General features: G+C 45.8%; 1 protein-coding gene across 1 annotated transcript in view; it reads left to right on the top strand.

The window, feature by feature from the left end:
* Positions 1-24,763, top strand: part of POU6F1 (POU class 6 homeobox 1) — a 37,202-nt gene extending 12,439 nt beyond the window's left edge. The window contains exons 3-11 of the mRNA XM_060195364.1: positions 265-460; positions 8,323-8,447; positions 9,460-9,685; positions 10,172-10,425; positions 11,052-11,180; positions 12,040-12,243; positions 18,332-18,479; positions 19,226-19,394; positions 21,238-24,763. Coding sequence (XP_060051347.1) covers positions 265-460; positions 8,323-8,447; positions 9,460-9,685; positions 10,172-10,425; positions 11,052-11,180; positions 12,040-12,243; positions 18,332-18,479; positions 19,226-19,394; positions 21,238-21,583 — 1,797 coding nt within the window. The 3' untranslated portion in view covers positions 21,584-24,763. The remainder of the gene's footprint in view (positions 1-264; positions 461-8,322; positions 8,448-9,459; positions 9,686-10,171; positions 10,426-11,051; positions 11,181-12,039; positions 12,244-18,331; positions 18,480-19,225; positions 19,395-21,237) is intronic.
* The last annotated feature ends 672 nt before the right edge of the window (positions 24,764-25,435 follow it).

Consider the following 25,435-nt stretch of genomic DNA (forward strand, 5'->3'; position numbering starts at 1 on the left):
ACCTCTTTGCAAGGCTGTAGGAAAGGCTCTTTTTACCACTTCCTGAACTGAGTTCAGCAGAGGGAACAAAGAAGAAAATATCCAAGTGGTTTGACTCTGTGGGACTTTCTCCAGCTTATGCCAGGAGGCTACCATGGGCTCTGGAATTCTCACAGAGCACACAGTCCTAAGGGCAGGACATCTGTCTCCCTAAGTGCTCTTCCTCCATTCCCCACTTTACCCAGTTCCCTCCCTGCCGCAGTGTTCCCTGTCCTCTGTTCGCAGGTCATCGTGATGTCAGGCCATGAGACCATCCGAGTTCTGGAAGTTGGTGTGGATGCCCAGATTCCTGTCGAGGAAGAGGGCAAAGGACTGGAGGCTATGGCTGCTGAGGGGCCCCAGAGCAAAGGATCTTCAGGAGTCAATGAACCTGCTGGTGAAACTGGGCCCAATAACTCAGACTCCGCTGCAGAGGCAACTGGTATGCTGCTATTGCTCCCATCAGGCACTGCTCCTTTGCTGGGTTCCCCTGGGGACCAGTATGAGTCCCTTGGTCGAGATGACTTTATGGACTTCAGGTCTTCCTGTCCCCAGGGCAGCCTCTACCCACAGCCTGTATTTCAGATCAGCTCCTAGGCTAGCCTGCCCTCTGCATTGTCAGCAATTTTGTTCTAGCCTAGCATGGGTCACAATGAGGTTGGAGAACGGTGATAGCACTTCACTGAGAAGATTGAATGAATCTGAGAAAGGGCTTCCGGGTATAAAGCAGACCTTGGGCTAAATGCAGAGAGCCCTGGACCTTCAGAATGCTGCCAGCCCTGCCAACTCACTCAGTATCTTTTGTTTTAGAGCTGGAAGGTTCCAGGAGTTGGAGAGACTGTGGGATTGGTAGGACCATGCAGAAGTCTTACTCCTAGCTGAGCCTGTAGGAATCAAGCCTGGTGGGCTTATTTGAGCCATCCTTCTCCAGAGATAACCGTGGGGCATGAGATCCCCCAGCCAAGGGAGTAGATATGACTGGTCCACCCATACTGTACCCTTTAGTTACCCTATGATATAACTGGGAGACAACCACACCTATTCCAGAGATTGGATTGTATGCTAGGCATTGTTCTCAGGCCCAGGAAGAGGGGTGGGGTGGGGAAGGGACCCTATCATTGCCTTTTCTCATTAACACCTTGCAGAATAGACTTTTTTTGCAGGAAGCCTGGGGCCTCACCCATACCCATGCCACAATTCATCTCTCCTTGCTTTCTGCTGCCCTTCATCCCTACCCTAGATTAGAGATCTAGGTTGGTGGGGTTGCACCAAGAGGAGGAGCCAAGAAGAGAACAAAGTCTTCAGGGAAACAGCAGCCTTTTAACAAGAAAACCCTAAGACTTCACATCCCTTGCTTGACCTGCAAATCAGTATGCAGAGTTATCTGGGACCCTAGTAATTTGAGTTACCCCCCCACACACACACACACACCACTTTTGACTATAGAACTGACCAGAGATATGACCATTTCCCATAACCTGGAATTGTCTGATTTCACATTGGTGCCAGGACGGCAGAAGAGCAGGTGGGCAGGACAAGGGCTTCATGTTTCTCCACCTCTTCCATTTTTCATTGTGAAAGTAGAGGTCCTTTGCAGAAAATTTGGGAGGTGTCCCAAGTTTATCATTAATCATTCTATTTCCTTTCTGTCTTTTATTTATTTATTTATTTTTGGGTAGAGATAGAGAAATTGAGAGGGAAGGGGGAGATAGAGGTAGAGAGCTGCAGCACTACTTCAGTGCTCATGAAGCTTCCTTCTGCAGGTGGGTATGGGAGGTTTGAACCCAGGTCCTTACACACTGTAACATATGCACTCAACTAGGTGCACCCGTCTTGTCTTTTATATATATTTTTATCAAGCTTCTATACCCCCTTTCTCCTGGTGGCTTAATATGCTCCTTATCTAAAACTGCTCTCAAAAATGGATCCTAAACCCATTATTTACACCTCGGCATTAAGAGGCCAGGCAGTGGAACACCCATTGAGTCTTCACCTGGGTTCAAGACCCCAGTCCACATGGCAAGAAGCTTCAAAAGTGGTGAAGTAGTGCTTCAGGTGTCTCTCTGTCTCCCTCTCTCGATTTCTGTCTCTGTCCAATACATAACAACAACAAATATGCCTTAGCATCAGTGTTTACTGTGTATTTTCCAGTTTCATATACTTAAACTTTTAGTGAAATATTTCTTGTAAAGAAATTTTAGTAAGTATCAAGTAGGCATGTTTTTTCCTTTTTTTTTTTTTTTTTAAGATATACAATATTTAGATGAGCATCCTCCTAAAACAGTTAAGCAATCGGGCGTATGCAAAAAAGACTCATTCGTGAGGCTTCAAAGTCCCAGGTTCTATATCCAACACCAGCTGGAGCTGAGCAGTGCTCTGGTCAAAATTAGAAGAAAAAAAAAAAGGAGAAGAAGGAGAGGAAGAGATGAAGGAGGAGGGAAAATAAGAAGGAAGAGGCAAAGAAGGGAGGAAAAAAGGGATAAAAATCAAAGTAGTGGGAGTCGGGCTGTAGCGCAGCGGGTTAAGCACACATGGCACCAAACTCGAGGACCGGCTTAAGGATCCTGATTTGAGCCCCCAGCTCCCCACCTGCAAGGGAGTCGCTTCACAAGCAGTGAAGCAGGTCTGCAGGTGTCTATCTTTCTCTCCCCCTCTCTGTCTTTCCCTCTTTTCTCCATTTCTCACTGTCCTATCTGGCAACAACAACATCAGTGACCACAACAATAATAACCACAATAATGATAAAAACAACAAGGGCAACAAAAAAGGAAAAATAAATAAATAAAATATTTAAAAAATTAAAGTAGTAGAAATTTTTTGGAATGTTTCTGCTTATTTATTTATTTATTTATCCTTTTGTTGCCCTTGTTTTTTAATTGTTGTTGTGGTTATTATTGTTGTTATTATTGATTTCATCAATAATAACAACAATAATATGACAATATTATTATTATTTCATCAATAATAACAACAATAATAATGACAAAGAGAAATGGAGAGAGGAGAGGAAGAAAGAGAGGGGGAGAGAAAGATAGACACCTGCAGACCTGCTTCACAGGCGACTCCCCTGCCGGTGGGGAGCCAGGGGCTAGAACAGGGATCCTTATGCCGGTCCTTGCGCTTTGTGCCACCTGCGCTTAACCCGCTGCGCTACCACCCAACTCCCAGAAAATTTCTTATGATGAAGAAAAATCTAGTGATTTGAATCACTCTAAATTATTAGTAAAAAAAAAAAAAAAAAAAAAAAACCATCCAGTCCTTGTCACACACACACATATTATTTTTTAATATTTATTTCCCCTTTTCTTGCCCTTTTTATTTTTTATTATTGTTGTAGTTATTGTTGCTGTTATTGATGTCATCATTGTTAGATAGGTCAGAGAGAAATGGAGAGAGGAGGGAAGATGGGATGGGGGGAGACAGACCCCTGCAAACTTGTTTCACGGCTTGTGAAGCAAACCCCCTGCAGGTGGGTAGCCTGGGGCTCGAACCAGGATCCTCACGCCGGTCCTTGCTCTTTGCGCCATGTGCGCTTAACCCACTGCGCTACCGCCTGACATATATATTTTTTATTGTTGTAGTCTCTGAGGAATAGCTATGTAATGTATAAATATCAAATGAAATGTGACACTTGCCACTATATTTTTTTCATCTGCCTGTTCCCTTTACTGACACAAATTCACACACCTGACTCTGGTATTTAGCTACTGCCAAACTGTCTGCCTTTTTCTTGTCATAAGTACTGCTGCTTTAATATTTTTCTACCAGTCCTTTAAAGCTGTTTTTTCATTGAGGGGTAGTCCACTCAAATTCCTTTTGATGAGAAATCAACTGTTTACATAGGAGGATTCATCACATGGAAAAAATTGAAGTATTGCTACCAATGAGAAGAAAATTAGATTATTAAAAGCTACTACATTTATTTTTTAAATTTTTTAATTATCTTTATTTACTTATTGAATAGAGACAGCCAGAATTTGAGAGGGAAGGGGGGATGATAGGGAGAGAAACAGGGAGATATCTGCAACACTGCTTCACCACTCACAAAGCTTTCCCCCTGTAGGTGGGGACTGAGAGCTTGAATCCAGGTCCTTAAACATAGTCACATGTGCGCTCAACCAGGTGCACCACCACCGGGCCCCAGCTACTACATTTCCTAAGCCAGAAGAATAAGCAATGATGAAACCTCAGTTTGGTAGTGCAGTGGACTGCTAATGGTGCTATAAACTGTGTGGGTCTTTGAAGAGCAGTCTGGCAGGAACCAATCTAGCAGGAGCCAGTAGTTGCTGTACCCTTGTCTCCTGTTTTTCTACTTCGGAAATGTATCCTAATAAAATGAATATTTCATTGCTTTAGATAGTAGGCTATTATCCTTCATATTTATCCCATTACCATTTCTCTTTCCCTTTTATATTTTATTCCTTTTTTTCATTAAAATTTTAAAGCAAAAAGTTTTAAAATTTTCACAGATTCATCTTCTCTGTTTTTTTCTAATCCATAGAGGTGTATTTATCCTCCACAGTGGAGATAAATCTGCCATCTCATTTTCTTTTAAAAATTTTCTTGGGCAGAGGGTAGATAGCATAATGGTTATGCAAACAGACTCTCAAGCCTGAGGCTCCAACACCCCAGGTTCAATCCCCCGTACCACTATAAACCAGAACTGAACAGTGTTCTGGTTTAAAAAAAATTTTTTTTTCTTAATGTGATAGGACAGAGAGAAATTAAGGGGGGGAGGAGAGAGAGAGAGAGAAAGAGAGAGAGGGAGAGAGAGAGAGAGAGAGAGAGAGAGAGAAGTACTACTTCACCCTTTGTGAAGCTTTCCCCTTGCAGGTCGAAACTGGGGACTTGAACCTAGGTCCTTATTGCACGGTATTGTAGGCACTAAACCAGGTGTACACCATCAGGCCCCTCCTTTAGGATTTTATAAGGCTTCTATATATTTGCATCTTTTCACTTCCTTAAGCAATACAGATTGTGCTATTACTTACTGTAAGCAGTACAGTTCCAAGTCAGGTTGATGCCTTTCCAGGTGAAAGCATGCACTGGGAATGCTGGGTTGGATGGCTTTCTCATTCAATGCTCCCCCTTTGGTTGTGTGCTGTGTCCAATGGGAGATTAAGAGGAAGAGAGAGAGAGACAGAGAGAGAGAGAGAGGACATTCTTATTCAGTACGCCTGGATTAGGACCTGGAAGTCTATGCCCAGCAGTATTAATAAACCATTAATTTAGGGTTGAGGAAACAGCATAATGGTTATGCAAATAACTTTCATGCCTGAGGCTCTGAAGCCCAACATTCTGTCCCCAGTACCACCATAAACCACAGTTGACAGGGGCTCCCATAAAAAAAAGGAAAAAAGAAAAGAAAGGAAGGAAAAAGGAAAGAGGAAAGAAATGATACAAGAGGAGAAAGAAGTTCTAGCACTTATCAACTTGAACCAAAACTCCTCATAATGTCTCATCATATATTATTGTTTTAAAAATCTGTTTACTGGGGCTAGGGTAGATAGCATACTGGTTATGCAAAGAGACTCTCTTGCCTGAGGCTCCAATGTCCCAGGTTCAATCCAGTGCTCTGGTAAAAAATTAATTAATTAAAGATATGTTTACTTATCAATGAGAGAAAGAGAAATCCAGAACATCACTCCAGCAGGAGTTAAACTTGGGGCCTCATGTATGCAAGCCCAGTGCTCTAACCATTGCTCCATTTCTCAGACCACTCCCTATAAATTAAAGAATAATTCTTCTCTTTGTAATATGGCTTCGACTAGTTTCCCTGGTAGGAGTCTACAATAACTGAATGAATCACAGTAGCAAGAGAAAGTTTTATTATTATATAATGGTTTTTTTTTAGATTTAAATTTTTTTTAACTTTTAAAAAAATTTTTAATTTTTTTAAATTAATATTTATTTCCTTTTGTTGCCCTTTTTTATTGTTGTAGCTATTATTGTGGTTGTTACTGATGTCATCGTTATTGGACAGGACAGAGAGAAATGGAGAGAGGAGGGGAAGACAGAGAGAGGGAGAGAAAGACAGACACCTGCAGACCTACTTCACTGCCTATGAAGCAACTCCCCTGCAGGTGGGGAGCCGGGGGCTCGAACCGAGATCCTTATGCCGGTCCTTGCGCTTTGCACCACGTGCGCTTAACCCGCTCCACTACCGCCCGACTCCCACTTTTTAAAAATTTTATTTATTTATTTATTCCTTTTTGTTGTCCTTGTTGTTTTATTGTTGTAGTTATTATTGTTGGGTAGGACAGAGAGAAATGGAGAGAGGAAGGGAAGACAGAGCGAGGGAGAGAAAGATAGACACCTGCAGACCTGCTTCACTGCTTGTGAAGCGACTCCCCTGCATGTGAGGAGCCAGGGGCTCGAACTGAGATCCTTACGCTGGTCCTTGGGCTTTGCGCCACCTGCGCTTAACCCGCTGAGAGACAAAGAGACACCTGCAGCCCTGCTGCTCCACCACTCTTGAGGCTTTTCCCCTGCAGGTGGGGATCAGGGACTTGAACCTGCAACCTTGTGCACTGCAATGTGTGCACTTAACCAGGTGTGCCACTGCCTGGCCCTGCAAGAGAAAGTTTTATCCTGGGTAAAAGACTGGATATTCACAGGAGGCACCTTTAATAGCTTGTGAAAGCTTCTCATTAAGAATTAATTCAGGGAGTCGGGCTGTAGCGCAGCGGGCTAAGCGCAGGTGGTGCAAAGCACAAGGACCGGCATAAGGATCCCGGTTCGAACCCCAGCTCCCCACCTGCAGGGGAGTCACTTCACAGGTGGTGAAGCAGGTCTGCAGGTGTCTATCTTTCTCTCCTCCTCTCTGTCTTCCCCTCCCTCTCTCCATTTCTCTCTGTCCTATCCAACAATGACAACAACAATAATAACTACAACAATAAAACAACAAGGGCAACAAAAGGGAATAAATAAATATTTAAAAAAAAAGAATTAATTCAGCAGGCTTAGGGCCCAGGAGGTAGTGCAGAGAGTTAAGCGCACATGGCGCGAAGTGCAAGGACCAGTGTAAGGATCCTGGTTGGAACCCTGGCTCTCCACCTGCAGGTGGGTCGCTTCACAGGTAATGAGGTAGTGAAGCAGGTCTGCAGGTGTCTATCTTTCTCTCCCCCCTCTGTCTTCTCCTCCTGTCTGGATTTCTCTCTGTCCTGTCCAACAACAACAATAAGAACACCAATGGCAACAAAGTGGGGAAAATGGCCTCCAGGAGCAGTAGATTTGTAGTGCAGGCATGAAGCCCCAGAGATAATCCAGGGGGAAAAAAAAAATTTCAGTGGGCTCAAACCTAGTCCCCTTCGTAATAAAGGAAGCCTTGATGCTGCAGTGTCTTTCTCTCTGTCTCTACCTTTTCTCTGAAAAAGCCAGCCTGGAGTGAAGCACCAATGATGAAAAAAAGCAAAGAGAGATAGAAAGAGAGAGAACTTCAGCAGCCCAGGAGGTGGCGTAGTAGTTTAACAAACATGAGGTCCTAAGCTCAGTCATTAGCTTTTGTAAGAATGATGCTCTGAGTCTCTCCTCATTTCTCTTTTTCATTAATAAATAAATTTTAAGGGGTGGAGAGACAGCATAATAGTTATGTAAAAAGACTTTCATGCCTGGGCCTACCAAGCGGCAAGTTCAAGCCTCAGCACCACCATAAACCAGAGTTGAGCAGTGCTCAGGTCTTTCTGTATCTCTCTCATTAAAATAAAATAAAGAAAATATTTTTTAAAATGAATAAATCTTAAATAGAAGGAGGAAAGGAGAGGAGGAAGAGGAGGAGATTTCAGATATCAGGGACTGGCAGGAAAAAGCAGCCTGGCCTGGGATCCTAAATGTGACAGACATGTATCCAATTTTCAGGTGCTGTCACTTCAGGGCTACCCTTTGCAGGAATCCTGCCCCTTCCCCAAGCCAGCGCCTGCATCTAAAGACCAATCTGAGGAAGCCATGAACAATTCAGTTGCTGCATGAGTGGAAGGATGCTGCTCCCTTTGATTCTACCAGTAGCTGCTTCTATCTCTGACAGGAGTTCTTTTTAGGCTCCTTTACTGATTATGTGCTAGGTTTGAGTGTCCTGTGGGGTCAAGAAGTGAGAGATGGATCCCAATTCTGGACAGAGATGCATTTTCTTCATGTAGATATGGGACAAGGGCAACTACCTTCCTGGTCTAGCACAGGGCTCTCCAGCCTCCCAGTCTCACCTGCTCAGTCCCAGCATTTGGACAGCAGGTCTTGTGCCTACTCTGGTGATCTTTCCTCTCATGACATGTTTACTCCTTGTCTTTTTTTTCTCAATGCCCCGTGAAGTGAAGTCACTCCCAGGCATCCCACCACCCAGCCCTGCCCCAACTGTGGCTACGTTCAACCAAGCCTCAAGTCAGCCTCAGGCATCACAAACTCTGACACCTCTGGCCGTGCAAGCTGCCCCCCAGGTAAGAGCCACCAGTGGGAGCCTGACAGAGGGCAGTGGGCAGGACCAGGAATGGGGTAGTCAACGTGGGTTGTCCATGGAGCCCAGGGACTTCCAGAGGCAAGCCAGGGAGAAGCAGCAGCGACTTGAGGGAGGGAGTCTCCTACTAGGTCCCCTTAAGTTCTTCCCCTACCCAAGATCAGGGTCACCTGGAGAAGTCCATCTGCATTTGTCACATAACCAACCAGGTTTGTAGAAATGACATTAACTCCTTCATGCCATCTGCATTGCTCTACCTAAAGATTGAGTGACAGATAGCCTTGTCTGCCTGTCCAGTAGATGCCGGAAAGAGTTAATGGGTTGTTCAGAGTCCTTATTTAGAGCCAGGGACAGCCTAAGAGAGCAGAAGCTGTCTCCCTTGTGACCTTTCACTACCTGCAGATGGCAGAGACATCCCTCAAAAGTCTCTTCAGCAGAGCTTCCCAGAGGTGTATGTGGGCTCTTGATCACTTGATTCCACTGGCCTCTGCCTTCTCCTATGACAAATTATTTGCCCTGAGGGTGAGGGAGACAAAATAATAGTTATGCAAAGAGAGTCTCTTGCCTGAGTCTTCAAAGTCCTGAGTTCAAGCCTCTGTACCACCAAAAGCCGGAGCCGAGCAGTGCTCTGATAAGAATAATGATAATGATAAATAATTAATTTGTCCTGTGCGTGGGTGGCCAAGGCAGGCTCGGGAGGCAGTGTCTGCTGTGGAAGAGTCCTGTGTGCCCTTTCCTAGCCAGTGAGCAGGGTCAGATCATGATTCCAGCTTGAGCTGCTTTTATAAAGATGGGGTCAGTTTGGACCAGGCTCCCTACTCCTTCCCCCACAGAGCTGTGTCTCCAGCCAGGGTTTGTCTCTCCCCCATTGCCCCCAGAATGCTTTTGTTTGTGCTCAGTTGGGTCTAAGAGACTCAGTGTTTGTGCTGTCAATGTTGATTTATTTATTTATTTATTTTTTTCTTTTCTTTTTGAAATCTTGTTTGCTTTTGCAGGTCTTGACTCAGGAAAACTTAGCCACAGTTCTGACAGGAGTTATGGTGCCAGCAGGGGCAGTTACTCAACCTCTTCTTATCCCCATCAGTATTGCAGGTCAAGTGGCTGGTCAGCAGGGGCTGGCCGTGTGGACAATTCCTACAGCAACCGTGGCTGCCCTTCCAGGACTGACCGCTGCTTCTCCCACGGGGGGGATTTTCAAGCCACCTTTAGCCGGTCTCCAAGGTAACAGCAACACTCCCCGGGACTGTACCAGGCCCCCCACCACCCTCTATCCTTGCACATGTGCTCGCCAGATTGGACTCAGAGCCTGAGGCCTACCTTGGGCAATAGCCCTAGACCCTGGATCCGGTGTCCCAGGCACCCAGCCACAGAACTGTTCACCGCTCCACCTCGGGACTCTAGGCCATGCCACCAGGCCAACCTGCAGGCCTCTCTTACTTCAGCCAATTCTCTCCCCTGTGCCATGACCAGCCTCCTATGAAGGACTGCAAGAAGATTCGGCTTGTGGCTTTGAGCCTGTACATCTTCTGGCCCAAGGGAGGGGGGATAAGAGATGTTCATGTTGACACATGGCTGCAAGGATGAAGGGAATCGCAGCTGCCTGCCCCCGCCCCGCCCCCCTCTCCTTGTGCCAGATTCCTTGGGATTGGAACCCTTCTGGGCCTCGGCTAGGCGCTTGAGCACCTCTGTCTCTGCCTTGCTCCGTAGCAGCTGCTGTGCTGAATGCCACTCTCCCAGCGCCCATCCAAGCTGCCCCATCAGTACCAACCTCCTCACCAGCCCAGCCTCGGCCGCCAGCCCAGCCCCAGACGCTGCTCCAGACCCAGCCACTACTGCAGACCACACCTGCCATTCTACCACAACCCACTGCTTCCACAGCTACTGCTCCCACCCCCAAGCCAGTGGACACTCCCCCACAGATCACCGTCCAGCCTGCAGGCTTCACATTTAGCCCCGGAATCGTAAGCTGCTGCTCTAACCCAGGGCTGGCCAGGGATGGACTAGACCTTGGGTCACGGGTGGAACCACCCCTTCTTGTAGGGGAGGAAGGAGATGAAGGATCAACCCCTTGAATATGGCTCTAGTCCAACCTATCAGCAGAGTTGGCTTCGCCCAGAGGCCTTCTCTCTGCTGCAGCCAACCCAGCAGTCCCAGACAAAAGCAGATAATCTCTGCCAAGTGAGCTGGGCTGCTTCCCAAAACCTAAACTACTAGACCAGCCTGGGAGGGTGGGATGATGCCTAGGGTTTGCAAACTTCTGACCTATTGTGAAACTGGAACTAGAGGCTCATGACTCCATGTCCAAATCTGTTCAGGCTGGCTTCTGGCTACTGGGTGTCACTAGAATCCCACCAGCCACCCCAATGTGGCTCTTGTAGCTTTTGAGGCCTGGCTTGAAAGATGTGTCAGGGATTCTTCTCTGTGATTGTGACCCTCCCTGCTAAACCCTAACATAATAACCCCTGACCCTGGATACTACTCAGTTGGCAGACACAGGTTGCATTTCACCCGCCCAATATCCTGCTTCTCTACCTTAGGCTGTTTCTTGCCCCTTGGCCTCTAAGCAAGGCTCTTCCTCCATCCGCAGATCAGTGCTGCTTCCCTCGGGGGACAGACCCAGATCCTGGGCTCCCTCACTACAACTCCAGTCATTGCCAACGCCATTCCCAGTGTGCCAGGGATCAGCAACCAGATCCTCACCAACACTCAGGGACAGGCAAGTGATCAAAGCCAGGGACTATGGAGAAGCTGGTGATGGGGAGAGGGGTTCAATTCTGGCTCAGGGTCATAGATCTACAAACAGGTTGCCAAGGCCTGGTAGCTGTCTGCAGAGGGGGCCCTGGTAGGGCCAGGGCCGCCTATCCATCTTGGAGGTGCTCTCTCTAGTTGGGCATTCTCATTTGTGAATCACCTGCTTTCTGACCTGACTGTACTAGTTAGTTTCTCATACATGATCTCACTTTCTTTTGAATAGTGCTCTATCTCAGAGAGAGCTTGTTCCTCATCCTATGGGTGAGAAGGCAGAGAGGTTCAGAGAAATTAAACCACACAGCTAAGCTGTGGCAGAGCAAGGATTCATATTCAGAACTATCTCAATACTATACAGACCTATTTCTCCTCAACCCTAGTTCTGGAGCTAGAACAAAGAAAATAACACTAGGAGACTGGTGAGATAGTCTCCCTGTGAGGGGACCTGCAGTGTTATGCACTCAACCTAGCTTTGAGCCACTAGTATACCAAATAGGAATTCTACAGCACTGAGGGAAGCTTTGGTGCTGTGGTCTCAGCCTCCCCCCACCCTTTCTCTGTCTCTCTCTGTCTCTCTCTCTCTCTGTCTCTCTCTCTCTCTGTCTCTCTCAAAAAGTTGACCAGGAACAGTGAAGCTCTAGTGACAAAATAATTAAATAGATATACAAACAACCAAATAAATAAAGAACCCTAGAAGATGAATTTTTCACTTATGGATGAGGAAACTGAGGCTCAGAGAGGTTAAATGATTTGTCAGACTCCCTTCCCTGTCAGTGTGAGGTTTGGAGGTACACTGAATCTGGGGTCCTTGCCTTGTTTCCTCCCAGGTTATTGGAACACTGCCATGGGTGGTGAACTCGGCCAGTGTGGCAACCCCAGCACCAGCCCAAAGCCTGCAGGTCCAGGCTGTGACCCCCCAGCTGTTATTGAACGCCCAGGGCCAGGTGATTGCAACCCTGGCCAGCAGCCCCCTGCCTCCGCCTGTGACTGTCCGGAAGCCAGGCACGCCTGAGTCCCCAGCTAAGAGCGAGGTACAAGGGCTGGGCTGGGCTGGGCTGGGGAGGGTTGCAGGAGGCTGTGCTCTCTGGCTGAGCTGCCTCTCTCCAGACTACAGGCAGGGCACCATGATTTTTCTGATACCCCTAGGAAAGCAGGGCATCTGGGTACCCTTCCTAAGTGAGAAGTGCCAGGGTAGAGACCCATTTGAGTAATAATTGCTCTGTCCAAGGAGCTAGCATCTCCCTGGCCCCAAAATATGTATCTGTGTCATCAGAATCCAGTGCAGTCTGAGAAGGCCGGGGGGAGGTGGTCACATTAAGCTATGATGATCAGCTCCTCAGCTTCAACCAACTTCTGGGAAAGCCCTGAGAAAGAAGTTCTATATTCCCTTCACCCCTTCACCTATCCCTCTTCTCTGCACCATGGCCCTGATGAGACAGTTATTCGTTCATTCCAGGAGAATCCTAGAGATGAATAAAACACCATCCTAGCTTCAGGTAGACCTACAGCAATGACAATTATAAGTCAGAGGGACAGAGTTGCTTTGGGAGAAGGGAGCTCAGCACAGACTGGGGAGCTGGTGTTGGGGGGGATTGGCAAACCTTCATAGAGAGGGAAGGGACATCACTGAAATAATCTAAATGGCTGTGTTGGGTCATACTGTTCTAGCTTTAAGGAACTGAAAGAATTATCTTGTGCCTGAGAGGGTCTCTCAGACTTGAGTGTCCTCAGAACCTCCTGGAAGGCTCATTCTCTTACCCAGTAAGTCTGCAGTGAGATTCAAGTGTGCATTTCTAACCAGGCCTCAGGTGATGCTGGCCTCCCTGGTTCTCAGATGTGGCATGTTGTGTCCCCATGTTGTGAAGAACCTTTCAGCTTCATCTATGAGATGAAGATTAGTTGAACTCCAATCTCATAAGATTAAAGCTCTTGGAGGAAAATGTTTTTATTGTTACTGCTATTATTAGGTAGTGGGGAATCAGAAGGAATTTATATAGGAAGATGACTGAGTTTTTTTTTTTTTTTTTGCCTCCAGGGTTATTGCTGGGGCTTGGTGCCTGCATCACAATCCACTGTTCCTGGAGACTATTTTTTTTCCCTTTTTGTTCCTTTGTTGTTTTATCGTTGTTGTGGTTATTATTATTCTTGTTGTTGATGTCATTGTTGTTGGATAGGACAGAGAAATGGAGAGAGGAGGGAAGGCAGAGAGGGGGAGAGAAAGATAAACATCTGCAGACCTGTTTCACCACTTGTGAAGCGAACTCCCCTGCAGGTGGGGAGCTGGGGGCTCGAACCAGGATCCTTACGCCAATCCTTGTGCTTTGTACCATGTGTGCTTAACCCGCTGTGCTACCGCCCGGCCCCCTAGATACTCAGTTTTTTAAAAAATCTTTCTGGGTTTCAGGGAGATAGCACAATTGTTTACATAACAGACTTTCATGCCTGAGGTATAGAGATGTTAGGTTCAATTCCCAGCACCACTATAAGCCAGAGCTAAGCAGTACTCTGGTATGTATGTATGTATATTATGTATGTTGTATAAGTATATATCATCTAGCTCATTAAATACATAAAAATATTTTAAAAGGAGTACATAGCACAATGGTTATGCAAAGAGATTCTCATGCCTGAGGCTCCAAGGTCCCAAGTTCAACCTCCCACATCACCATAAGCTAGAACTGAGCAGTGCTCTGGTTAAAAAAGAAAAAATTGAAAAACATTTTAAAAAATATTTATTTATTCATAAGAAATGATAGGAGATAGAGAGAAAGAACCAGACATCACTCTGATGCATGTGCTGCCGGGGATTGACCTCAGAACCTCATGCTTGAGAGTCCAAAGCCTTATACACTGCACCACTTCCCATACCACGAAAAACATTTTTAAAAAGAAATTCCCTCCAGATGGCTAGGGAAATAGCTGAGCTGGTAAGAGTGTGGGACTTGCATGCTGAAGGCTCCTGGTTTAATCCCTAGAACTGCCAGTACCTGAGTGGCACTCTGGCTGCTGTCTCTCCCTCCCTCTCTTTCTCTCTTCCCCCTCTCTCTCAGAACACACACTCTCTCTACCTCATATGAAATAAACAAAATTAATATTTTCTCTTATTTTGTTTCCAGAGCACTGCTTAGCTCTGGTTTATGGTGGTGCTGGGGATTAAACCTGGACTTTTGGTGTCTCAGGCCTGAAAGGCTTTTTGCACAGCTGTTATGCTCTCTCTCTAATTCAATCAATATTTTCTTAAAAGTCCCTCGATTATCCAGAGGGTACTAAGAACCTCACTGTGGTAAGATTTTACACTTTGCTAGGAAGCAGTTTGAACTGTTCTGGCAAGAAACAAGGCGATCTGAGCTAAGGCAGTATCTGGTGATAAAGAAGGGATCGGTTTGAGGCCTGGCATGAATTAGATTCCAGGGAACAGTACCCATCTCAGAGAAATTTGTTCTTTTCAGGAAGCTTTAAAAAAAAATACTAGGCAGTTTCCTTCTATAAGACTGCCTGCTTCACCTGGAATACCTGCATCTGTATCTCCCCCCTAACTTCCATTCATTCACTGTTCCATTAATTTTAAAAAATCATACTAAAATTCTAATTTAATATGTTTATTGTTTTCCATGATTATGAATAGGATACATGATTTAAAATTTTTAATTATCTTTATTTATCTGGATATAGACAGCCAGAAATTGTGAAGGAAGGGGGTGGTAGAGAGGGAGAGAGACAGAGAGACACTTGCAACACTACTTCACCACTCACAAAGCTTTCCCCCTGCTGGTGGGGACCAGGGGCTCAAACCTGGGTCCTTGAACATTGTAACATGTGCACTCAACCAAGTGTGCCACCACCCTGGCCCCCATGATTTTTTTTTAAATGCCAACATTTTGTGTAATGTAAAAAACCTCTCTAATTTCTCTCTGGCCCCTGCTCTTGGCACCAGTATGATTGCTGGGATTCTGTGTCTGCATGATGCCAGCATTCCCAGCAGCCATTTTCTTCTTTTTCTTTATTTGTAATAGAGGGTGAGAGACAGAGAGAGAGATAGAAAGGGAGAAAGAAAGGAAAGAGAGAAAGAAAGAGAGAGAGAGAGAGAGCAAGAGAAGGAAAAACACTTGTAACACAGCTCCACTACTCATTAAGCTTCTTCCCTGTAGTTGGGAGGGGGGGAGGGGTTGGATCTGGATCCTTTCATATGGTAACAACTGTGCTCTATCAAATGCTCTGCCATCTGGCCCCATAAAAATCTCTTTTCATTTTACCTCCAGAGATAGCACCTGTTGGTAGATTGTTTTCTATGCTTTAAGTTTTTCTTTCTTCCTTCATTTCTTCCTTCCTTCCTTCCTTTCTTTCTTTCTTTTTAATTTTTTTAAATCTTTATTTATTTGATAGAGACAGCCAGAAATTAAGAGGAAGAGGGAAGACAGAGAGAGGGAGAGAGAGACACCTGCAGCACTGCTTCACTCCTTGTGAAGCTTTCCCCTTGCAGGTGGGGACAGGGTGGGGGGAGCGGCTTGAACCTGGGTCCTTGTGCACTATAACATGTGCGCTCAACCAGGTGGGCCACCACCCAGCCCCTCTTTCTTTCTTTCTTTCTTTCTTTCTTTCTTTCTTTCTTTCTTTCCTTCCTTCTTTCTTTCTTTCTTTCTTTCATTTTTTGGGGGGAATTAATGTTTTACATTCATCAGTAAATACAATAGTTTGTACATGCATAACATTCCCCAGTTTCCCATTTAACAATACAACCCCCACTAGGTCCTCTGTCATCCTTCTTGGACGTGTATTCTCCCCCCACCCACCCCCATCCCAGAGTCTTTTACTTTGGTGAGATATACCAATTCCATTTCAGGTTCTACTTGTTTTGTTTTGCTTTTTCTTCTGATCTTGTTTTTTAATTTCTGCCTGAGAGTGAGATCATCCTATATTCATCCTTCTGTTTCTGACTTATTTCACTCAACATGATTTTTTCAAGGTCCATCCAAAATCGGCTGGAAACGGTGAAGTCACCATTTTTTACAGCTGAGCAGTATTCCATTGTGTATATATACCACAACTTGCTCAGCCACTCATCTGTTGTTGGACACCTGGGTTGCTTCCTGGTTTTGGCTATTACAAATTGTGCTGCTAAGAACATATGTGTACACAGATCTTTTTGGATGGATGTGTTGGGTTCCTTAGGATATATCCCCAGGAGAGGAATTGCAGGGTCATAGGGTAGGTCCATTTCTAGTCTTCTGAGAGTTCTCCAGACTGTTCTCCACAGAGGTTGGACCAATTGACATTCCCACCAGCAGTGCAGGAGGGTTCCTTTGACCCCACACCCTCTCCAGCATTTGCTGCTGTTACCTTTTCTGATGTCTGACATTCTCACAGGAGTGAAGTGGTATCTCATTGTTGTCTTGATTTGCATTTCTCTGACAATCAGAGACTTGAAGCATTTTTTCATGTGTTTCTTGGCCTTTTGAATCTCTTCTGTGGTGAATATTCTGTCCATGTCCTCCCCCCATTTTTGGATGGGGTTATTTGTTGTCTTTTTGTTGAGTTTGGCAAGCTCTTTATATATGTTGGTTATTAAACTCTTGTTTGATGTATGGCATGTAAAGATCTTCTTCCATTCTGTGAGGGGTCTCTTGGTTTGGGTAGTGGTTTCTTTTACTGTGAAGAAGCTTTTTAATTTGATGTAGTCCCATAGGTTTATACTTGCCTTAGTCTTCTTTGTAATTTTATTCATTTCATTGAAGATGTCTTTAAAATGTATGCAGAAAAGAGTCTGCCAATATTTTCCTCTAAGTATCTGATAGTTTCTGGTCTAACATCCAAGTCCTTGATCCACTTGGAATTTACTTTTGTATTTGGTGAAATACAGTGGTTCAGTTTCATTCTTCTGCATGTTTCAACCATTGTTTCCAACACCATTTGTTGAAGAGACTCTGCTTCCCCCATTTGATAGTCTGGGCCCCTTTGTCAAAGATTAGGTGTCCATAGGTGTGGGGGCTCACTTCTGGGCTCTCAATTCTATTCCACTGGTCAGTGTGTCTATTTATGTTCCAGTACGAAGCAGTTTTGATGCCAATGGCCCTATAATACAATTTGAGATCTGGGAGTGTGATGCCTCTGGTTCTGTTCTTTTTTCTCAAGATTGTTTTGGCAATTCTAGGTTTTTTCTGGTTCCAGATAAACATTTGTAGCATTTGTTCTATTCTCCTAAAAAATGTGCTTGGGATCTTGATGGGGATCTTTCTTTCTTTCTTTTTCTATTTATCTTATTATGAGAAAGAGGACCAGAGAACACTACTTAACTTCGGCATAAAGTGGTGCCAGAAGTTGAATCTGCAGCCTATAAGTTGGTGGCCTATAAGATGGTGTTCTAACAGACTGAGCTACCTTCTTTTTTGTGTATTGTGGGGAAATTAATCAAGGACCTCAAACCTATGCTGAGCAGCCTCAAATCCAGTCTTCTTACTTTGTTATGTCTTAGCAGAGAGACGAGAGACATCAAGGTACTACTCCACCACCCCTGCAGTTCTGGCACTCCCATGTGATACTAGGGCTTAAACCCCAGGCCTCAAGCATAGTAAGACTCAAGCTCTACCCCTTATACTGTCTCATAGCCATCACCTTACTCAAATATCACTTAGCACTGTGACCCAAAGCTCTTTCCATGTCTGTAGCTGAGAGATATACCTTATTTATGGTGAGACTGTATCTCACTGTAGGAAGGCCCCGGAAGTGATTTGCCAGTTCTCTGTTAATGAACATTTGAGGCTTTGGAGGGCTTTATAATGAGGTTTGGTTTCTCCTTTGAGGATGAAATTTGGGAGCAGTTATCTCAAGAGAGGACATTTGGGGCTTTGATCAAGTTATGAACCCTTTTGAACCTCTGACATGCCTGTGTCACAGATGGCTATAAGGTTCCAGCTTCATGGGGCACATTCAATTTGTTTTAGAGGTCATTGCCACTGGGTGGGTGCTGATATAGTATGCCTACTTTTTGTGGGGGTATAGCTAGGAGTTTTCTGGAGAATGAGGATGTCATGCCCACATCTGCCCTGCCTCTGGTGCATCCAGGGATTCTAACCTCCCTGCATGCAAGTGGGCAACAGAGGCTTATTGGTTCTTTTCTCACAGGTGCAGGTGCAGCCCATCCAGCCCACACCAACTATACCCCAGTCTGCTGTGGTCATCGCTAGTCCAGCCCCGTCAGCCAAGCCGGCTGCCTCTGCTCCCATCCCAATTACCTGCTCAGAGACCCCGACTGTCAGCCAGTTGGTGTCCAGTAAGTCCACCTGGAGAAGGTTACAGAGAAAGGGAGATGAATTTATTTGAACAACCCAAGCTCTGTAGATGCTGCTTTTTTTAAAATAAACACTCTGAAGTCCAAAGGGAAAACACAGACAGAAAATGCCAAGAATTACATTCCTATTCCCATTTCCATCGAGCTAGATTCTTTTTTTTTTCTTTATTGGGGGATTAATGTTTTACAGTCAATAGTGAATACAACAGTTTGCACATGCATAACATTTCCCAGTTTTCTGCATAACAATACAACCCCCACTAGGTCCTCTGCCATCCTGTTCCAGGACCTGAACCCTCCCTCCCACCCACCCCAGAGTCTTTGACTTTGGTGCAATACACCAACAGCTATATTCTTGGCATGATGATTGATATTGGAAGCTGCTTAACTGACTCGCCAGCTGCTTCCATACAAAACCAAGCCATTGGCTGTCTCTTCTGTGATCTCTCATTCAGTATTTGAGAAATGTACATAGCCAGCAGGTGTGCTTAGGCCAGGCAAAGGAAGAATGGAGGACGATCACCAGTTTGAATGAGAAGAACTTGAAAATCAGTTCCTATCTCCAGACAGACTGGAGTCTTATATGTGATGAGGGTCTTAGGCATGTATTGGCTTTTTGCCAAGTGTCATCATCCCTCGCTACCACAGCGGGTCAGGTCAATAGGCTAGATAAACAATGATGGTTAACTGCCTCACACCCTCACCCCTGTTCCTTTCTTTTGGCCTAGAGCCACACACCCCAAGCCTGGATGAGGATGGAATCAACCTAGAAGAGATCCGGGAGTTTGCCAAGAACTTTAAGATCCGGAGACTCTCCCTGGGCCTCACACAGACTCAGGTGGGTCAGGCTCTGACTGCGACAGAAGGCCCTGCCTACAGCCAGTCAGCCATCTGCAGGTGAGTACAGCTGCATAGTGCAAGGTCAAGTGCCTGCTGCCACGAGACATACACAGGGCCCATGCATCCAGCCCTTTCTGTAGTCTTCCCTGCTTCTGCCTTTGTCCAGATGTTTCAGAGTTTTCTTTCTTTCTTTCTTTCTTTCTTTCTTTCTTTCTTTCTTTCTTTCTTTCTTTCTCTTTCTTCCTTCCTTCCTTCCTTCCTTCCTTTCTTTTTTTCTTTCTAAGAATTCATTTATTTATTCATGAGAAGGGAGAGAGAAAAAGAACCAGACATCACTGAGGTACATGTGCTGCCAGGGACTGAACTCAGGACCTCAAGGTTGAGAATCCAATGCCTTATTCACTGTGCCACCTCCTGGACCACAATGTTTCAGGATTTCCTAAGGGTAGCAAGGAACACCTGAAATTGCCAAAGACTGGTACAGTGCTTCTGAAGGCCTCTGAAGATTACCCTCTAATCTTGACTATTTGTGTGATCTAATTCATTGGAGAATCCTGGAGAGAGAGAAGTTTAGCTTTTGAAGTTAGTCATAAAAGTAAGTCCCTCGGCTTTTGGCTTGACTCTCAGCTATAAGCCACCATCACCATTCTTATGAACTTATCTTTGCCTCATAGGGCAAAACTAAAAAGGAGTTCTGATGGTGGGAATTGTGTGGAGTCGTATCCCTCTTTTTTTTTTTTATTTTATTTTTTATTTTATTTATTTATTCTCTTTTGTTGCCCTTGTTGTTTTATTGTTGTAGTTATTATTGTTGTTGTCGTTGTTGGATAGGACAGAGAGAAATGGAGAGAGGAGGGGAAGACAGAGATGGGTAGAGAAAGATAGACACTTGCAGACCTGCTTCACCGCCTGTGAAGCGACTCCCCTGCAGGTGGGGAGCCGGGGTTCGAACCGGGATCCTTATGCCGGTCCTTGTGCTTTGCGCCACCTGCGCTTAACCCGCTGCGCTACAGCCTGACTCCCCGTATCCCTCTTAATCTATGGTTTTGTCAATGTTTCATTTTCATAAATAAAAGAGAAGAAAAAAACTAAAAAGTGATGTACCTCACTTTTCTGGGTACAAACTGGTCTTGGGGCCAGTATCAAAGTAAGAGTAGCAGAAGATTTCAATTAAGGGCAAATGAGTGACTCAGGGGTGGCCTAGAGGTACCATCTGTTTGTCAATTCCACAGATTAGACTAGAGTGATCATTAGACTACAGTGTGGGGTTGAGGTTAACCAGATATAGTTGTCAGACATAGTGGGGCTTCTGTGAGAGTACAAGTAGAGAAGGACAACACTCAATCCATCCCTTGCCATCCTGAAGGACTCTCAAGATGATTCTTCAGACCAGAGAGATAGCTCGCTGGGTAGGATGCATGTCTCGCTATGAGTTTGTCCAGGTTCGAACCCCAGCACCACATAGCTCTCTCTCTCTCTCTCTCTCTCTCCCTCTCTCTCTCCCTCTCTCTCTCCCTCTCTCTCATTAAAAAATGTGTCCCAGAGCAATGAAATTGTGCATATGTGAGGCCCTGGGCAGACACATACACATTACTCCTCAAAGCACTTCAATCATTTGGGTGTGAAGGTTCTGGAGTGACTATTTATGAAGCAGTTACACTGATAATGCACTACAGAACTGAGGCCATAGGAATGCAGTCTATCTTACGACTTGGGGTACAGGTCAGTCTGAGGAGTCTGGGCTTGGTGGAGCCAAAGGGTCTTGGTGGAGGTGGAGAGGGCAACACTGAGTGAGTCTCACCAGCTAGGGAGGAGCAGAACTGGGAGGAGACTCTCACAACTAAGTGCAGGGGGTTATGAGTCTTTCTCACTGTCCCTTCTGGGTTTGGGGTGCCTCCAGGTTTGAGAAGCTGGACATCACTCCCAAGAGTGCCCAGAAACTGAAGCCGGTACTGGAAAAATGGCTGAATGAAGCTGAACTCCGGAACCAGGAAGGCCAGCAGAACCTGATGGAGTTTGTTGGGGGCGAACCCTCCAAAAAACGCAAGCGCCGCACCTCCTTCACCCCCCAGGCCATTGAGGCTCTCAACGCCTACTTTGAGAAGAACCCACTGCCCACAGGCCAGGAGATCACGGAGATTGCAAAGGAGCTCAACTATGACCGGGAAGTGGTGAGGGTCTGGTTCTGCAACCGGCGCCAGACACTCAAGAACACCAGCAAGCTGAACGTCTTTCAGATTCCTTAGGGCTCAACCCCCAGCCCTGTGTCCCAGCACTTTGTACTTTTCCCTCAGCACCCAGTCGCAGCCCCTGCTGTGACAGCACTGTCATCCTGCCACATGTGACTGTGCTTGTCCTGGGTCATGAGGCTCCACTGTGTGCATGTGTCCATCCCCTCACCCCCACCCACAGGTCACATCATGGGGAAGGCAGAGGGCCCACCACAGAGCCCCCAGCTCTAGGCTGGCCATCTTGAAAAAGGGCATTACAGTGTCACTTAAAGAAGCACTTTTCTAACGTGGTTTTTGAAGGGTGGATTCTGGTTGGGAAACCAGACACTCCCCAAAGATGGGGCAGGGGCTGCAGCAGCCCTGAATGGACCACTGGCTATTAGTTGTTGTTGTTATTATTATTATTGCCTCCAGGGTTATCACTGGGGCTCCGTGCCTGCACTACAAATCCACTGCTCCTGGTGGCCATCTTTTTTCCATTGTTGTTATTGCTGTTGTTGTTGCTACCGTTGTTATTGTTGGATAGGACAGAGAAATTGAGAGAGGAGGGGAAGACAGAGAGGGAGAGAGAAAGACAAACACCTGCAGACCTGCTTCACCGCTTGAGAAGCAACCCCCCTGCAGGTGGGGAGACAGGGGCTTGAACCAGATTTTTGTGCCAGTCCTTGAGCTTCCACACTCTGTGCTTAACCCAGTGCACTACCACCTGGCCCTCAGTTCTTATTTCTGACGGTGTTTTCTTCCTGCCCTCTCTTCCCCTTTGCTTCTCTGTGTGAGTGTGGCAGGTAAAGCAGCTAGCCCAGCCAGTAGAGCCCCAGCCTTACCCCTTCTGCCAGCAGGCACATTCTCCCCTGGAGTACCCTAGAGACACGATTCAGAAAAGTGTGATGAGCTGTTCAGAAAGTCAGATTCAGTGTCTGTCTTGACCTCAAGGTCATAAGGTTCCCACAGTCCCAGGGCCAGAACATGTGATGTTCTCTCCACCTTCTCCCTGGCTCCTTGTGGGGAGGGGGGGAGGGGGAAAGAATTGCACTAAAAGAGAAGCTATTCTTTTGTAATATATCATGGAAGGAAGCAAGAATGAACTCTAAGAATGGACCTGGACTAGCAGCAGGTCAGGAACTTAGTAAAAAAAAAAAAAAAGCTGTCTTTACAGATTTAACTCTACTCTGTCCATGGCTGTCTCCCCTCCAGAAAAAGAGTAGGTTAAAAGAACTTAACAGTCTGGAATAACACCATTCAAGCAAGTAGGTAACTGGAGAAAAATAAGACCAGAAAGACCAACTCTCTTGTCTTCACATTTAGCTCCAAGGGCAAAGGAACATAAAGCAGATAGCAAGAGCCCAAGGGAAAGATCAACATCTAGAAAGTGCTTACAGCATCCCAGAAAAATCTCTTTTGGAAGGTGACTTAACTCTGATTTTTCTTTGTAACTTTGAGCTTTGGTAACTGGAGAGGCAATCTTATCTTGCCCAGTCTTAAGTGATGTGTTGTGTAGGCAGACCCCGGGTCTTCCCTGTGCCCCTCTGAGTCAAGAACACTCCAGGGTCAGGGTGGATTTTGCCTTCAGAGGTGACAGCTATGACGTATTGAGGGTTGGCATCTCACTCAAGCTGCTAAAGTGGGTTTCCCAGTCTCTTTGTGACTAGATAACCCCCTGGAACTCAGTGCCTGACTCTGAGAAGTCAGAAAGGGCTCAGATTGGCTTTAGAGACCAATGGTAAAGTGTCACAAGTCACAGAGATTAGCCACCCCCTTTCATTATTCTTGTCCTTACAGAACTAGATCTCTAACTCCTGCCCTCCGCTCACCTTGCATGAAATGCCCTGAGGAAGTGATGGTTGGCATATTCCCTGTCCTGTTTGCAATGCCAGTGTAGGTCCACCTCTTGGAAAGCCTTTCCAGTGGTGGACACTTATGTGTCCAATCGCCTCTTTCTCTCTTTCTCATCTCCTCTCATGCTGCATTTGGACTGCCCATACTAGCCAGAGTAGAGAGTGGTAGTGAGAGAGCAGGTGGGCACCTTGCCTATCCCAGCCTGCCAACAAAGAATTGGTCTCCAAGAGGGATGCTCTACACTCAAGTTCAGGATTATCAATTTGCCTCACTTTGCAGGGGTCTTATGTAAACAAGTTTTCAGTAAGAATAGTTAGAATTCTAGAGATTGGGGAGCCGGCTAGTGGCACACCTGGTTAAGCACACATATCATCATGTGCAAGGACCAGGTTTGAGCTCCTGCTCCCCACTTGTAGGGGAGATGCTTCATGAGAGGTAAAACAGATCTGCAGGTGTCTGTCTTTCTCTTTCCCTTGCTATTTCCCCTCCCCTCTCAATTTCTTTCTCTCCTGTGAAAGAAAATAGAAAAAAAATGGCTGCCAGAAGTGGTGGACTCATGGTGCTGACACAAAGCACCAGTGATAACCTCACTAGCAATTAAAAAAAAAAAACACTAAAGATTGCAAAGGCTTTGGTAACTTACACATCAATCAATAGAGAGAATGTAGGCTTTTTTCTTCACATACAAGGGTTCCGATTTGCTTTCTTTGTGGGGTAGAGACAAATGGGTCATTGTTGGTTCCCCCCAGGAGTAGCATATAATCCAGGGTGTGTCTCTGGCAGTGGGTGTGCTAAGGACATCACCTGTCCTATGTGATGGCAGGGGAAAAAAATCATGAACTGCTGTCCTAGATTCGACCTGACCCTGCTTTCTTAGTCCTTCCCTCTTTCAAAATCTGTCTTCCCATGCCTGGTCTAGAACTGAATAATTTTTTCTGCCTAAAGAATGGATCGCACTTTCAAAGGAACAATAGCAGGCAGAATGTTTGCAGGCTGAATTCCTGGGCAAGTTGGGTGCCTTCAGGTGTCTTGAAGTGTACTCAAAGCAGAGCTGGTGGGTTTGTGGCCTGTTCTTGTCTTCCACCTCCGCTACCACCATAGGTACCCTGGCAATCAGCTGTGGCCCCAAGGTGGGTTTTTTGTTTTTGTTTCATTTTGTTTTTAGCAGCATCTGAAGGGAGTTAATAAGCTTTTTGGTTTTTAAAGCACCTTTCTGGACTTAATCCAGAACTCAGAAATGCCTTTCCCTCGAAAAGGTGGGAGAAAGGGCAGAAATGGATTTACTGCTGTTTTGTTTGTTTGTATATGATTTAATTTGTTTCTGTCTCAAATGAAATAAAGACCAATACATTTTGTGGCCTGGTGAGTCTGATAGGGCCTTTGATTCTGCACTAACCATGCGTTTTATCCAGGTGGGATCCAGAGGAAGAATTCTACTTAATGAATGAAGGAATGCACTTGAATTTAGAATGAGAGGCACTACCCTTTTTGTGTCCTTGAAATTCAGTTTCCTTCTTATTTCTAGATTCACTTTCTGTCTCATGGGCCAAACACTGGCTCAGGTTCTGAATGCCCCCCCAGACCCCCCCCCCCAACACACACACACAGAGCAAAGCCTGCTAAGGACTGGAGCAAGGGGAGGGTAAGGGCAGGGAGGAGAGAAGCACTTGATGTAGTTTTGTGAAATAAACAGTATTTTTCTTTTGTACTGGTTTGCTTGTTTCTCTCTTTCAAAGTAGGGATATAAAGGAATCAGTGTCAGAGCCCAGAGAAAGCTCAAGAGCAGCCTTTGCTGCTATAACTTGTGCCTAGAAATTCCCATTATGGGGGTTGGGCGGTGGTGCAGCAGGTTAAGCGCACATGGCATGAAGAGCAAGGGCCCATGTAGGATCCGGGTTCGAGCCCCAGGCTCCCCACCTGCGGGGGGGGGGGGTTGTCATCGCTTCACAAGACGTGAAGCAGGTCCTCAGGTGTCTGTCTTTCTCTCCCCCTCTCTGTCTTCCCCTCTTCTCTCAATTTCTCTCTGTCTCT

This window comes from Erinaceus europaeus, chromosome 7, assembly GCF_950295315.1.
Source record: "Erinaceus europaeus chromosome 7, mEriEur2.1, whole genome shotgun sequence".
NCBI classification, from domain to species: Eukaryota; Metazoa; Chordata; class Mammalia; order Eulipotyphla; family Erinaceidae; genus Erinaceus; species Erinaceus europaeus.